Genomic DNA, 16,337 nt, shown 5'->3' with positions numbered 1-16,337 from the left:
TTAAATTTGGGCAATTTTCTTTACCACTAACCCTTAGTTGTATATCTGTGAGACGAGCATAGCAATTCCCCCAACTGAAGGTTATTTCGGGAGTTAGTCATAATATATGTAAAGTTCTTGGTACATGTTTGGCACACAACAATGTCAGCCATTGTTGGTGTCATTATGTCATGGCTCTTCACGGTGCAGGTGTTAAAACTTGTTTCCAGAAGCTTAGATTGAAGGAAAGCCTTGGCCTTGAATAGTGTTCATCATTTTATTTGTACTTGAATGAGGGGTGCCTGGGTGGCTCAGTTGGTTAAGTGTACGGCTTTGGCTTAGGTCATGATCTCACGGTTTGTGGGTTCGAGTCCCACGTCGGGCTTGGGCTGACTGCTAGCTCAGAGCCTGGAGCCTGTTTTGGATTCTGTGTCTCCCTCTCTCTAACACTCCCCTGCTCATGCTGTCTCTCTCTCTCAGAAATAAATAAAACATTAAAAAGAAATTTTTTATTTGTACTTGAATGAAATAAAACTCAGAATTTTGATGTCAAAATGAACTAAAATTGCACAGAAAATCTCAGTTATCCTGAGCACAGAGGGATGAGTCTTTTTGAGTCACTTTCAGATAGTTTGAGGTTTACTTCTTGAAGTGTCTAAGATACTTTCTTTTTTTTTAATGTTTTATTTATTTCTGAGAGAGAGAAAGAGAGAGAGAGAGAGAGAGAATGAGCAGGGGAGGGTCAGAGAGAGAGGGAGACACAGAATCTGAAGCAGGCTTCAGGCTCTGAGCTAGCTGTCGGCACAGAGCCTGATGTGGGGCTTGAACCCATGAACCATGAGATCATGACCTGAGCTGAAGTCGGACACTTAACCAACTGAGCCACCCAGATGCCCCTAAGATATTTTCTTAAATCCCTTTGGATATATGTTATACTTCCCCAGAATCTTTTGAAACTGAGGATGAGAAACAAAACTCTAATCTCTTTCTAAGCCATTCCTTCCAATCCCCTGTGAGATTTTGCAAATGCCCACAAATGTTAGAATTATGTGCAGTTGAAGTAAACAGACTCTAAACAAAGGTCTACATTGTCATCTATGGTATTGTCTACAGGTAAAGACCCTGAGCTGTCATTCATGGGTTTTGTAACACCTATTTTGATTGCACAGAAGCCTTGTTGCTTTTTTAAATGTATGGCTATGCTTTAGTTAGATTGGAAATCTGAGCTCTGGCCAGGAAAGAGGCTACTCAGTGTGAAAGTCTCACGCTGGCCTTGCATCCATAAATTAGCATCACCTGGCATAAGTGCCAGCTTGTAGCTTGGTGTTGCCAAACCACTCCTGTTTGCACCCCCTCCACAGGTGTGCCCAAGAGAGACCTCAGTTATACATAGGACAAGATGGGTAATCCATTTGACAAGTCGGACAAATCATGATTTGTAATACAATACACATGTATTTAAAAGGAATGTGTGTGTGTATACATTTATAAATACATATATTTTTTTTTTGAGAGAGAGAGAGAGAGCACTAGTGGGGAGGGGCAGAGAGTGAGGGAGAGAGAGAGAAGCCCAAGCAGGTCCCGCACTGTCAGTGCAGAGCCTGACACAGGACCCAAACTCATGAACCGTGAGATCACGATCTGAGCAGAAACCAAGAGTTGAACTCTTAACCGAGTGAGCCCCCCAGGCGCCCTTGATAAGAATACATTTTTAAACCAGGAAATAAAATGTCTGCAGTTGTACCAAATCATTGAAAAAGCTTCCATCACTAAGAGTTTCAGTTTGAGGTTAAAATTTCAGAAACTCTGTAGATTGTGTGCACAGAACTGTTTGTAATGATGCATCTTTGAGCAAATTTTGTTCTTCAGTAACTTTTTGAGGCTGTTTTGGTCAATTGACTTTAAAAGTTCGTTTCGGAATGAATCTTAATATTATTATTCTATTTGCTTTATATTCTCACTTAAATGTGTGAGTTGCATTATGAGTATTAGATCACAAGATTAGTTTTATAATATTCAGCTCTCTGCTGGTAAGCCAACCCTGAATAAAATAAAAAAAGAAGAAAGAGAAAGAAAAAAGGCAGAAGGAAGGAAAGGAAAGGAAAGGAAAGGAAAGGAAAGGAAAGGAAAGGAAAGGAAAGGAAAGGAGGAAGGAAGGAAGGAAGGAAGGAAGGAAGGAAGGAAGGAAGGAAGGAAGGAAAAGAAAGAAACGCATTTTCCACCAGAAAGAAAGGAAGGAAAGGAGGGAGGGAGGAAGGAAGGAAGGAAGGAAGGAAGGAAGGGATTTTCCACCAGAGATTTTTCTTTGCATCTAGTGTTGCCAAATTCTCCATATGAAAACTTAGTCTTAGGAGTTTTCCAAAACATTCCAATACTTGACAAAATGTAGGCAATGATATTTTTCACTTCTCATCTGAATATTTTGGCCTTATACAGACACTTCTTTGGGTATATGGTAAAATACCTGAACAACTGTAATGGCTGATATGACAATTCTCATAAATCTCAGAGATGTGAACTCCACTTTGAAAGAGACTTGCACGACTTGTGTAGTGGAACCAGGTTCCGTAGAGAACATCAGCATTCTGATTGCCCATTACCTAAATTATAGCTTCTAAAGAAGGTTCTGAGTCTTCAGATGCACACTGAAGTGTTCGCTAAGTTTATTAAATGGAGAGTAAAATAGCTGTTCTCAGAAAGTAAGTAACAAGGGAGGATCTCAAGAATGAGCACCCTAAGGGGTGACCAAAGCAGGTCTTCATGAACCTTCACTTTTCCAAAGATTGTATGAAGCATTTCACATTTGAAAAAAAAATACCAAGAGCCGTTGGCAAAGAATTGGTTCATCAAGACAAGAGTAAACACATTGCAGTGCTGACTATGAACTGAGCAGGCAGTGAACAGACTTAAGTAAATATAAAACAAAAGGCTACCCTAATGATTTTAATTCCCAACTGATCTCAGTAGTAAACCTCACTCAGTGCTATTGAAGGATCTATCCCCATGTACAAATTTGTTCACTTTTTATTTCAAGATGCTCATAATTCACCTTTTAAGTAGTATAGTAAACTTAATTAAAGCCACTTAATCAATTATTTGAAATTTATCTTACATGTAACTTCATATTCATTTCAAATGAATATGAAATTCTCAGTGATTTACTTTGGTCACTGGACAGACATTTAAAAATCATTGGTTGGGGCGCCTGGGTGGCTTAGTCGGTTAAGCGTCCGACTTTCGCTTAGGTCATGATCTCGCGGTTCGTGGGTTCGAGCCCCGCGTCGGGCTCTGTGCTGACTGCCAGCAGAGAGCCTGGAGCCTGTTTCAGAGTCTGTGTCTCCCCCTCTCTCTGACCCTCCCCTGCTCATGCTGTCTCTCTCTCTCTCTCTCTCCTAGAAATAAATAAAAATATTAAAAAAAATAAATAAAATAAAAAAAATAAAAATCATTGGTTGTTCAAAAAAACTGGATATGAAACCAGGACCATTTAAAAATAAATTTGATATTATTAGAAAATCAGTCATGTTGCTATATCTAGTATGTGTTAAAGCCTTTTAGGTAATTCTTAGATATTTCTATTGTTTGATTCTAATTACAGATGTACAATGTGTTCTAACTATGGCTTCTCCACTGAAGAGGCCCTAGAAGAAATCTAGACATGAAACCCATCACAAGCAAGACACCAGCATATACCCTCCTGGCCTGTGAGCCCCTCAGGGTCTTAATGACTTCTTTATATTTGTGTCCAGAAACCTAGCACAGAGCCTCTTCTTGCTCTGAAATTTATTAATTTTGCTGGTGACTCTGAGCAACTACCCAATCTTATTACCAGTTTTTACCACTTTAGAGTAGATACATCACCACCTCTAATCTTTCTCACAGGTGTTAAGAGAACTCATGGACACTTAAGATACAGCTTATCAGAGGTAAAACACCAAGGAAAGAGGCTACATCAGTGGCGGAGTGGCTGAGAAAGAAAACAGCTAATGTACTGAAGTGTATTGCTGTAGCATTGGTTAGGTGCCAGACATTTTACATATATTTTTTAGGTCTCATTACCCATCAAAGATGATAATATTATTGCTAGAGAAAGGATTATGTTGCTATGAATGAGAAAAGTGAGGCTAAAAGGGAGGTTAAGAAACTCCCAAACTCACACAGTCAATAAGTGATACAATCAAGAAATTTCAATTCTGGCCTCAAAGCTCATGTACTTTTTCATAATCTATCATCAATTATATAATCATACCAATATTAAAAATTATGATTAATATTATATGTATTTATGGATACTGTTAGATCCTTCATATGATATACATACAAGTATTAAATATATATATCAGAGATCCAGGAATGGGTAAACTGACATTTAGGCTGATGTCTGAAGGTTGAGCATGCATTTATCCAGAGAGAGAGGGGAAGAAATTTAAGTTACCTCTCACTCTACAAAGAATATCATATTTGTTCTCTTGAGAGCTTATAAAGGCAATAGAAAGAATGCCACTTTCTACTATAGGAATTTCCTGTGATGTTTAATAGCTGGAACAGTGGAAGCATCGTGTCCAGAAAGATAAATTGGCTTCTTATGAGCCCAAGAAGCATGAAGCATTGAATAAGGGCCCTCATGCTTGATTCAAGATAGCTCTCGTCAATAACTTGTCATGCCAGTTCCGGTCAATAGGCAAGGTTTGACCTGAGAGGGAACTCTCCTTATCAGACCTGTTTGTTCTTTTCTACCAAAGCTATTTTGTAACTTTCCAGAGATAATACTTCCTGTTTATTAGCAGAGACTTTTCCTCATAAATTCTTTTTTTTTTTCTTTTTGATTTAGACTGAAATAATAGTATTACTCTCAGGAAATTATTCAAGCTTTTAAAATATCTCAATTCCTAATAATTTTAATATTCAGATCCTTTTTTGGGGCACCTGGGTGGCTCAGTCGGTTAAGCGTCCGACTTCAACTCAGATCATGATCACACAGTTTGTGGGTTTGAGCCCTACGTTGGGCTCTGTGCTGACAGCTCAGAGCCTGGAGCCTGCTTCATATTCTGTGTCTCCCTCTCTCTCTCTGGCCCTCCCTTGCTCACGCTGTCTCTTTCTCTCTCTCTCAGAAATAAATAAAAAACATTTTTAGGGGCGCCTGGGTGGCTTAGTCGGTTGAATGTCTGACTTTCGCTTAGGTCATGATCTCGCAGTTCGTGGGTTCGAGCCCTGCATCGGGCTCTGTGCTGACTGCCAGCTCAGAGCCTGGAGCCTGTTTCAGTCTGTGACTCCCTCTCTCTCTGACCCTCCCCTGCTCACGCTGTCTCTCTCTCTCTCCTAGAAATAAATAAAACATTAAAAAAAAAACACTTAAAAAAATTTTTTTAAAGTTTAAAAAATATTCAGATCCTTTTTATCATCAGAGTGAAAATTCAGCCTATAGTAAATATTACTTATCAGTGTCAAACTATCTTTGAAGAGAAGAAAAGATATAACAGAATGCCACGTTAAGCTTTTCACCAGCACAAGGGTCACAATTCAATGTCTATAACAGTCAGGAGGCTAATTCAATGAAAAAAATGTGTCCTTTAGGGACTGGGAATCACAGAGCCACTGTCCTGTCTAACGGAGGTACCCAGGACTCAGGTCAGGCAAATTCTATGCAGGAATTTTGTTCAGTGTCACAAAATGTCCATGTTTTAGTTGTTGCTGTTGTTTAAGAGAAGAGAGCAATCCAGATTCTTATATGACATCTACGTAGTGTTAATGTTGGCATTTAGTCTGTTCTAATGTCGTGCAATCCTAACAAAACACCTGTGAGCTAAGACTTACTAGCTTCAGTTCTAGCCCACAGGACCTTAAGAGTTCCGTAAACACTCCGTGAGCACCTTCTCCATGCCAGGCACTGTGCAGGGCACCAGACATACTAGCACAGATACAATCCAGCAGCTGCCTTTGAATTGCTTACATTCTGGTGACAGAATATGCATGATGCAAATAGTTATTATCTAGTAGGAGAAAATGAAATTAATCATACAATGCCACACACAATTATAAATTAGGATGAGTGAAGGAAAAGAAAAAGTATGTAACACAATTAGAGATCAGGAGTAAGCTTACATTTAAGGTGACATCTAACAGATGAGCACACATTTATCCAAAGGAAGAAAGAAGAACACTCTAAGCAGAGGGAGTAGTATTTGCAAAGACCCTGAGGTAGGATGGAAAGGCTTGTTTGGGGAACTAAAAGGTGGCCCAAGAGAGTGACATGTAGTCAACAAAGGAGAAAGTCACACACGATGAGAATGGAGAGAGAAGTAGCAGTAAATCATACATGGACTTATGGTCCGTGTTAAGAATCTGGTGAAAGCAGAAGCTATTATCAGGATTTTAAGCAGGAACATGTCAAAGTAAGATCAAAGGTAAGAGTTTTAAGGGATGGATCATTCTGTATTCAGGTTGGGAAATGGATTGGGAGGGTACTCTTATACCAGAATCGGATTATGCCAGTAGGCTAATTCTGGAGTCTATAGTTTTAGCCTGGAGTGATGGCAGTAAAGATACAGAGAAGAGTGCAAATTTGGGATATATTTTGGAGGCAGTAGGTTGCTTTTGGAGTACAAATGCACACAGCGTAGAGGTATGGAGGGAGATGACATTGGATAGGTATACTGGGAAAACTCATAAATTACTTCAGCTGCCATGGTAACAAACTTGGACTTTATCCTATTGGTAAGACAACACTTAAAAGTTTTCCAGAATGAGTTAACACAGCTGGATTTATGTTGAGTGAGTAGAAACTTGATTCAGTTTCCTGTCTTTAGTGAAGACTGTGTGGTCCAGCCATAACTAGTCTTCTTTTCCATATGCCACCAGCTTAATCACCAGCATTCAACCATCAGCTTCTGAGAGCATTAAAATCCATCTTTGTTTCCTGTCTGTAAGGCTGATATCATGACTATAGCATTCTTTCAAGTTTGGTCATTTTCTCTCCCATGCATATAAAGATGATGCTCTGTCCTATGGAGATACATAAGTAAATCTAGATATACCTGCTCAACTCTTCTATCTTATGGCTTCCATGCTCAGAACCTTATGTGGTACAGTAATGCATGTGGCTGCTAGGCCTGCATGCCTCACTAATGATGGATGCATATGCCTATTTCCCATTCTCATCTGGAGAACCCAAAAATATGCTGATGCCGTGCAGTCACATGAGTGTTTGTGAGTAGAATAGATTTTCCTGATGATGGACAGTTAAACAAGGGTGGCTGACTCTGCTGCAGTGTAAAATATTCTGTGTAGAAATTTAACATCTCAAACTTTGGCTTTTGGAAATGAGCTATCAGATTTACCCTTTTCCTTAACAACTAGACAGGCAGACAAAATATATGAAACAGCAGTTTTCAGACATTGAAGAACAGACAATACAAGAGAATCCTCCATGAGAATAACAGATGAGGTGGGCCCCATGAGTACTCAAGCTCATTGCCTGGAGTGAGTTGCCAGAGCATAGCACAAAGAGGGTGACAGTCTCATTGTGAGCTCAACAGTCTCTTTGAGTTAAGGAAACAGAGACTTTTGGTAGGCCAAAGTGACTGGAACTTGTGATTTATAGGATAGAATCCTGAAGAGGATGGTGTAGACATAAAGAAAGAGTTCTTGAAAATCTACAACAGAGGTTCTATCGAGTCTTCAACTAAATACTGACCTGCACATGCATGTGAGGAAAGTATTGAAGGTACAGAAAATACCAACAGAAAGAAACAGGCAGAACAGTCCCTGGACCATACACATAAACATAGTTTATGTTCCCATCATCAAAAGTGGCAAGACCTCCTAATTAATGGGCATTGGGTAGAGGTAGAATCAGCAGAAGGCACAGGAGTTGGATAACATTAGTCTAGGATGCTCTGGAGGTGACAAGCATAAAACTCACTATTAGTTACAGGAATGCAATAAAATCCAGCAACCAACTTGTAAAACTCACGATGTTAATAAAAACTAACAAGCATTAAAAGAAGCCAGAAGAGTACTACACACATCCAAAAAAATACTTAATCAAAAGAAACAGATCCAGAGACAAAAGAAATGATAGAACTGGCAAGCAAAGACATTGACACAGGCTATTATAAATATCCTCCATATGCTCCAGAGCATGATTGAGAGGTGACAGAAAGTATAAAAACACATAAGTAAAAGCTTTACAAATGAATACCATACCTGAAATGGGAAGTACACTGGATGAGATTAACAGCACTGTAGAAGAAAATATTAGAAAATACCATACATAGCAATAAAAACTATCCAAATGAATCATGAAGACAGAAAAGACTGACCAAAATGATCAGAGCATCACTAAGCTATGGGACAATATCAAGTGACATCACATATATGTAATTGGGATCCTAGAATGGGGAGGAACAGAAGAAATTTTAAAGAAATAGTGGATGAAAAATTACCCAAAGTGATGAAACTATAAACTTACAAAGGCTTGACAAAACCAAGAAGAAGAAACATGAGGAAAACCACTCCAAAGCACATCATAATTAAATTGCTAAGACCTGTGATAAAGAGAAAATGTTGGTTGGTCTGATGGTAGTGGGTTATCAAACTTATTAACATTAGTGTCACTAAGGTTGGTATACACCCCTACTACTAAATTTGACTAACTTTAAAAACGAGAGAGAGGGGCGCCTGGGTGGCTTAGTCGGTTAAGCTTCCGACTTTCGCTTAGGTCATGATCTCACGGTTCGTGGGTTCGAGCCCCACATCGGGCTCTGTGCTGACTGCCAGCTCAGAGCCTGGAGCCTATTTCAGAGTCTGTGTCTCCGTCTCTCTCTGACCCTCCCCTGCTCACGCTGTCTCTCTCTCTCTCTCCTAGAAATAAATAAAAATATTAAAAAAAAAACGAGAGAGAGAAAATGTTACAAGCACTCAAAACAAAAAAACAGAGAAACAAAAAGAAGAATGACAGCAGACATCATTAGAAACAGTACAAGCCAGAGGTCAATTAACGATACCTTTAAAGTACTGGGGTGGGGTGGGGTGCCTGGGTGGCTCAGTCAGTTAAGCCTCTGACTTCAAATCGGGTCATGATTTCATAGTTTGTGAGTTCAGGCCCTGCATTGGGTTCTGTGCTGACAGTTCAGAGCCTGGAGCCTTGGCTTCAGATTCTGTGTTTCCCTTGCTCTCTGCCTCTCCCCTGCTCATGCTCTGTCTCTCTCTGCCTCTCAAAAATAAACATTAAAAAAAAATTAAGTACTGTTGCGGGGGAGGGGAGAGCCATTTGTCCACTCTTTATTCCAAGCAAAAGTATTCTTTTAAACAAACAAAATAAAGACTGTCTTAGGCATGGAAAGAAGAAATCATTTCTCACTGGCAGACCAGAAAAACATGTTAAAGGAAGTCTTTTAGTCACAAAAGAAATCATATTAAAAGGATATTTGGATCCACAAGAAGCAATAAAAAGCTCGAGAAATGGGTAAATCTCAAGAAAACTCTTCCTTATTTTAAATCTCTTGAAAAGATAATCAATTACCAAACTTTAAAGCAAAAATAATAGCAATTTGTTATAGGGTATATTATATATGCAAAAGCAAAATTTGTGCACAATACACAATAGCTCAGAGGCTGGGAGGGAGGAAATGGAAATATTCTATTGCAAATTTCTTATAAGTGAAATGATATATTATTTGAAGGTTGACTGAGGTGTTAAAGTTGTGTCTTGTAAACTGAAGGGCACCACTAATAAAACAAAGTGAAGCTAATAAAATAATAGTGGAGATAAAAGGTAATTATAAGAAAATACTCAATCCCAAAGAAAGCAAGAAAGATAAGGAATAAAGACATGATCGATAAATAGAAAACAAGAGCAAGATTGTAGACTTACACTCAACCATGTCAATAATTACATTATAAGCAAATGGGCAGAACACTACAAGTAAGAAATGTCCTACTATATGCTGAATTTGAGAAACCCACTTTAAAGACAAAGACAGGACAAAGTAAAAGAGAAGAAGATCTACTACATTAACACTAACAAACACAAGGGTGTGTATGATGTATTTTTCCATTTGTATGACTTTATAGGAAAGAAAAATATAGTGACAGAACTGAGATCAGTAGCTGCTGGGCCCAGAGGGTAAGGGAAGGCACTGACTGGAAATGGACAAGGAACCTTCTTGAGTGATGGAACTATTCTGTACCTTGATTGTGGTGGTAGCTATACAACTATATACATTTGTCAGAATTCAGCAAACATTCTACTTAAAATTGGTGGATTTGATTGTATGCAGTTTACATTTCAATGAAGATGATATCAGGAAGAGAGGGGGGGAGGCAGAAAAAGAGAGAGGAAGGAAGGGAGGGAAGAAGGAATGAAAAGAAGAAAAGGAACAAGGAAAGAGAATGGAAGGGAAGAAATCAATCCTTTGTTTTCAAAAAGCACAGTCACTTCAGTAAGAATAACTTGCATTGGCCCTTTACCCCATCACATAGAATGTTTTAGCCCTTTTTCCTGATCCTCATTGTCTGCCAGCGTCTACACTCTGATGGTCTCCCTTCCACCTCAAATTTGTCAAGCTGTTGCATTGCACGAGAGAAATTCTGGCACCAGATAGTGATAGTGAAACCTTCACCTAATTAAATGCAGCACACCTCATACACTTGGCTGTCTACCACACTGACCTCTCCCCTTCCTGACCTCCTTTGCTCCATCTCTGGCCACATCTTCCTTTCGTTGTTGCACGACCCACCCTCTGCACCTGTTTTCATCTTCAGAACCCTAGTTCCCTCTCTTCAACAAGGAAGACCAGTTTCTACATCTTCCTAATCCCCCACCAGTCTGGAAAGCCAAGTACATAAGCCAAGTATGTATGTTAGTGGTCAGTCTTCAGGCACACAAAGGACAGGAGTAAGACATCTAAACTTGAGAAGATAGACCCATTTGATACTCACAAGGGCAGCTAGACAGCATAGAGGAGCTGGACTCAGAGGCTCTGGGGAAAGCGATCAGATGGTGGAGGTATGATACAGCAATCAAACAGGGCTGAGGGTGGCAGAGGTTGGAAAGAAGGTATGAAATACAGAAGAAAAACAAAACGATATGGAAACTGCTCTGAGTGTATTTCCATCCCATGCTTATAGACAGTTAAATGGAAGATGTCTTATCAAGCACCACAGAGAAAATAGAAATAGAACCTATTCTCATATCCTGAGATGATTTACTGATCAAAGGTGATTCAGCTCTCTGATTTTATTTAATAATCATTTAGATGCCTTGTAAAATTATCTTCTTAAACCTTAACAAAAATATACTAGTAACATTTTTTTATTCACCTCAGAACACTATGGATGCAAAACCTTTACAACTGCATAGACATAGAAGTGGGTATATGTGAATCTTTCCAACTAATAAAGGTTCACTGTAGAAAGGTATATACATCTCTGTAGAGAAGATCTTATGTTTCCCCATATTTGAAGATGATGAAAAATCAGTCCTCAGATACTGTCCAGATGTTTTCACGCTGTTCTTCTCCAGGTGCTTCTTACTCTGACTACACATTCCCTGTGGAAAAGCTGGATGATGTTATAGCTCCAGGCCAGGAATATACCTATGAGTGGAATATCACTGAGGACAGCGGGCCCACACACAATGACCCTCCGTGCCTCACACACATCTATTACTCCTATGAAAATTTGGTACAGGACTTCAACTCTGGGCTAATTGGACCTCTGCTTATTTGTAAGAAAGGTAAAAAAAAAAAATCAGCAACACTTAAGATGCTGAAACGGTAAGAAGTGCTCTCATGGAATGAGGCTTGAGAGAATCTTGATACCTTTTTGTAAATCAGGCAAAAGGAGAAGGGCGTGGACACCAGCTCTTTGCCTAATATTCTTATCTGAGGGTTTCGAGTCTTCCTGCTTCTTCTAATTCTTCCTTCATCTCAGTCCTGGGAGACTCTCCCAAGTTAACATCTGTCTGAGAGCATGTTATGATGCCAAGCCTGTGTGATCCATAACATTTACCTCAAGGCCAAGTCTTTTTGAAAGTGTACAGCAGCCTATACGCTGCTGAGAGTACTTGGAAAGAACTTAGACTAATGTTATTGTGGTTTAGGTTGGTAATTTGGGATACGAACACACAAAACTCCAGCTTCCTTTCTTATAAGCAAACTGAACATTTTGGGTGGCAGGTTTCAAAGATATTCAATTGACTTTATAAAAGATTTCATCAGCTGGGCTTAGGAGCAAGCATGAATTTTCATTTTACACCCCAAAATAATTCAGCCCATCTTTCATTAAAACAAAAAACAACCACAACGAACTGCACTGTGGGAAGTAATGTGATAGATTCACCATCTGCCTATCCATACACGCATACCATATATACATACATACCACATATACATATTCTAATTCATTTATTCACTACATAAATACATGTTTTCATCGCCTGGCATATCAAAGATACTGTGATGGCTCTGAAAAGAATATTTCAAACTTAAAAAAGCTCTTCTTTCATTTTACTGTCATTTACATTTCTTCCTTACATGAGAATGGATTAATCTTGATCTAGTGCCTCACTACATGTACAGGCAAGATGGCTGTATTAAACTTGAAATGTACTTTGCCAGCTGAGCTAAAATACCTATTTATTGGCTTGTTGATACTGGAGGAAATGAATACTGTTACTAAAGCCTTGACAGTCCCAAATGTTTTTTCTCTGTGCAGATCAAATTTACCATTAAATCCTCATTCCTCAAGGCTATGAGGTATCAAAAAAAAAAAAAATGCTTAGTGTGGCATCAGGATTTTAATAAGTTTCTAGTCATTATTACTTTACAAAGGTACTATTTTTTTAAATAAGAATTTCTTAAAGTATCATTATGATTATTTGCCTTAGATTTTTTTCCTATCTAGGAATACCTAATGAGAGTCCTCTGTCTGGGATGCTATTAAAAACTACGTCTTTTCTTTCATAGGCACCCTAACTGAGGATGGGATTCAGAAGATGTTTGACAAACAGCATGTGCTGATGTTTGCTGTGTTTGATGAAAGCAAGAGCTGGAGCCAGTCATCATCTTTAATGTACACAGTCAATGGTTACGTGAATGGGACAATGCCAGGTAACACGTGGGCGCTATCCAACCACGGCAGAACCATTAATAAACCATTTGGTCCCACTCTTTTCCTCAACGCCCCATGGAAGTTGACCATACTCATATTCACAATTTTTCAACCCCTCATCAGAAAAACAATGTAATCTAATTCAGTGGTTCTCCAGATTCTACCATCCTTTTTTTTCTTACAACAAATACAACAAACAATTGGAAGCTACCTGGGAGAAAGAGTGTGCAGCCTTATTATATACAAGGTTCTGAGCAGGTTTCACCTTGGCCTGTGCCTCCAGGAAGACCTCCAAGATAGTAGCTCAGTCTCCTTCAGTGAGTTCTGTGGTCCCTGCTGCACGGTGGCCATGCCTTCTTCCACAGAGGAAGCCTTACAAAAAGAAATTCAAGGTCAATCCCTGGCAGGAAGGGTCAACAGAAAAACAAGGAAGATTCTTACAGTGAAGGGGGATAGATTGAGATAAGTGCCCCCCACACGAAACCACTACTAGCATTCCACAAGGTGACAGACGAGTAATTGTCAATGGCATTTCCATTTGTATGGAGACTCTTGTGGGAAAAGCAAAATCATAGCAACTATTAAGAGAAAGAAAAGCAACAAAACTGATTCCCATCCAAACTTCTTCCACCTTCTGATGGAAATGACTTAGAATCAAAGATACTGAGGAAAAAGGATGGAAACATGAAAAAATTATTTTATCAAATCAATCCACTCTTCAAAACAGTAAGCTTCTCAGAGGTCATTTTCTCTATCTGAAAATCACAAGTGGCTTTCCTTACCAAAAGCAGAACTTGTCACACTTGTCAAGAGTAGGGGTCTGGATATTGCTTTTAAATTGCATTCTGTTGCATTTGACTCTGTCTTCCCACCTGGGTTATTACAAACATACTCAGATGATTCTGGTTTCTCCATTCAGAGTTCCAAAACTTAGTTAATTGCCCTCTCTCTTAGGAGATCTGCGTTCAAGCCTTGCTCACTTCTGTAGCTTAGTGTGGCCCTTGGACATTGTGTTATTGTGCTCATTAACAAAAATGGATCAACCATTTATCCCGGTGCAGAGGGTGTGGAGGATTTTTTTTTTTTTACATATAGAATAGCATTTCCAGTGCTATAATCCTTAGAGAGGAGTGGTCAAGGAGACATTGTATCTGTGTCCTGGCAGAGGGAATCATTCGTGTAAATGTATAGGAGTCAAACAAAAGCAAGCTATATGCAAAAAATGAATAACTTGGTCAGGGCATAGAGTTTATGAATTTATAGTAAAAAAAAGTATTTGGGGCTTAAGAGAGGCAGGATAGGGGGCCATTAGTAGAAACTGAGAAAAGTTAATGCTATGCAATTGTCTTTTGGAGCATGGTAAATTAAATATATGATAAATGCTAATAAGATGTTATCAAATGCTTAATTCAGCATAAGCATTTTTTGGTGGGGTGGATAAATACTTCCATCAAAGCCTCCTACCTTCAAGCTTTTTTCTTGCAGCTCCTAGCTTCTTGTTCTCATCCATGATACCAGGAATCCTTGCCTGGTTACAATGGTCTCCTAAAAAATACAGGCCCCTCAGTCTCTCTGCGGGTAAAGGGCTGATTCTTAGCTCTATAATGTAGCATCTAGTGATTAGGAATCTGAAATTTAAACCTCAAACCAAGGATGGAAGCCAGGCTTAGAATCTCCCACGGAGCAAATTAGCATGTTCTCAGTCACTGTGAGCACAAAGAAGGAGCAAAACTCAGCTTTTATTCTCAATTTTTATTACTTCATCCATTAAATGCTCCTAGTGGCCTGGCATAATGAAGACTTGTCCATTGCATTAAGGAGATCCTGTATCCTACAGAGTAATTCATTGCCTGGTCATTTAAACAGTCAACAAGTGGTTTAAAAAGTGATTAAAGATTTCTTAAAGCATCGTCCATCTCTCTTAGGCAGAGCTTTGACTTCTATCCAGTTGAGAAGTTTTGTCCCCTGAACTCAGCCTTATTGGCTCCTTCCAAATGAGCCCAGATTGATTCTAGAGTGACCAGATGCCCAGGCTTTCTCAGGGCTTTCCTAGTTTTAACAACAAAAGTCCTGCATTCTGGGAAACTCCTCAGGCCCAAGCGAACCAGAATGGTTGGGTACCTACTTGGTTCCCTCCTTGGCCTAATCCCTTAGCAATCCTTCTTTTTCTGAACTAACTTTACCCATCTGTGGGCTCTATTCTTACCTCTACATACCACTTATTGCAATGAGTTGTGACCAGTTGTTTGCCCATCATTCAGATGTCTGCTTTGCTAGGGCAGGAACCACAACTGAAGTGTCTGTATCCCCAGGAACAATGTCTGATGCATAGCAGGTGCTCAGTACATATCTCATGAGTGAATGGTTTTATTACGGAGTGCTGACTTCCTGCTTCACTCCCCATCTCTCCCTCTCAGATATCACCGTTTGTGCCCATGACCATGTTAGCTGGCATCTGATTGGAATGAGCTCTGGGCCAGAACTGTTCTCCATTCACTTCAACGGCCAGGTCTTGGAGCAGAATCATCATAAGATCTCAGCCATCTCCCTTGTCAGTGCTACGTCTACTACCGCGAACATGACTATGAGCCCAAAGGGAAAGTGGATCATATCTTCTCTTGTCCCAAGACATTTTCAAGGCAAGAAACCCTTCCAACAGTTTTGCTTATGAACATAGGATCCTTTCCTCCCAGGCACTAACTCCCTCATTCTCCTTTGCCCTTTCAAGCCACCCATACCCCAGACATACAGAATTTAGTCATTCTCCTCTTAGACTTCATATAACGCATGAGTTGGGATGGAGGAAGTGGAGATATTTGGCAAAGATTTTTAAATATGAAGCAAAAGCTAAAGAGGGCTCTACTTCCTCAAAAGGAAAAAGGAGGAAGGAAATAAACACATGCATAGAGTTAATCTTCCTGGGGGCATTTAGTATGTAGCTAAAGAAAAACAAAACAAAACCTAGGTGCTAGAACAAATAACAGGTCTGCAAGTTTATAGAAGCGCTAAGTTACAGAAAGCACAGAAGATTTAACATAGAAAGATGATCTTTTATAACAAGATGAATACAAAGCTTGGCACAAGAAGGGACCCAATGGATGTGTGTCTAATGGATAAAACATAGAATTAAACGAGCTGACCAGTGAATTTAAAGAACATGAGTTGATTTGGGTGGGGAAAAAAAATCAGCCCAGGTTGTTATGTGGTATCATGTAAACAAAATAACTAATTGTTCTATTATTACA

At 39.3% G+C, this 16,337-nt stretch overlaps 1 protein-coding gene across 1 annotated transcript in view; it reads left to right on the top strand.

Annotated features, from left to right (window-relative positions):
- F5 (coagulation factor V) overlaps positions 1-16,337 on the top strand; it is a 73,653-nt gene that overhangs the window by 14,338 nt on the left and 42,978 nt on the right. The window contains exons 4-6 of the mRNA XM_039241891.1: positions 11,504-11,716; positions 12,948-13,091; positions 15,510-15,731. Of these exons, the coding sequence (XP_039097822.1) occupies positions 11,504-11,716; positions 12,948-13,091; positions 15,510-15,731 (579 nt within the window). The remainder of the gene's footprint in view (positions 1-11,503; positions 11,717-12,947; positions 13,092-15,509; positions 15,732-16,337) is intronic.

Source organism: Hyaena hyaena, unplaced genomic scaffold (genome assembly GCF_003009895.1).
Source record: "Hyaena hyaena isolate Hyena2069 unplaced genomic scaffold, ASM300989v1 scaffold_201, whole genome shotgun sequence".
Lineage (NCBI taxonomy): Eukaryota > Metazoa > Chordata > Mammalia > Carnivora > Hyaenidae > Hyaena > Hyaena hyaena.
The sequence above is the reverse complement of the archived record's forward strand: the minus strand, read 5'-3'. Positions and strand labels throughout refer to the sequence as shown.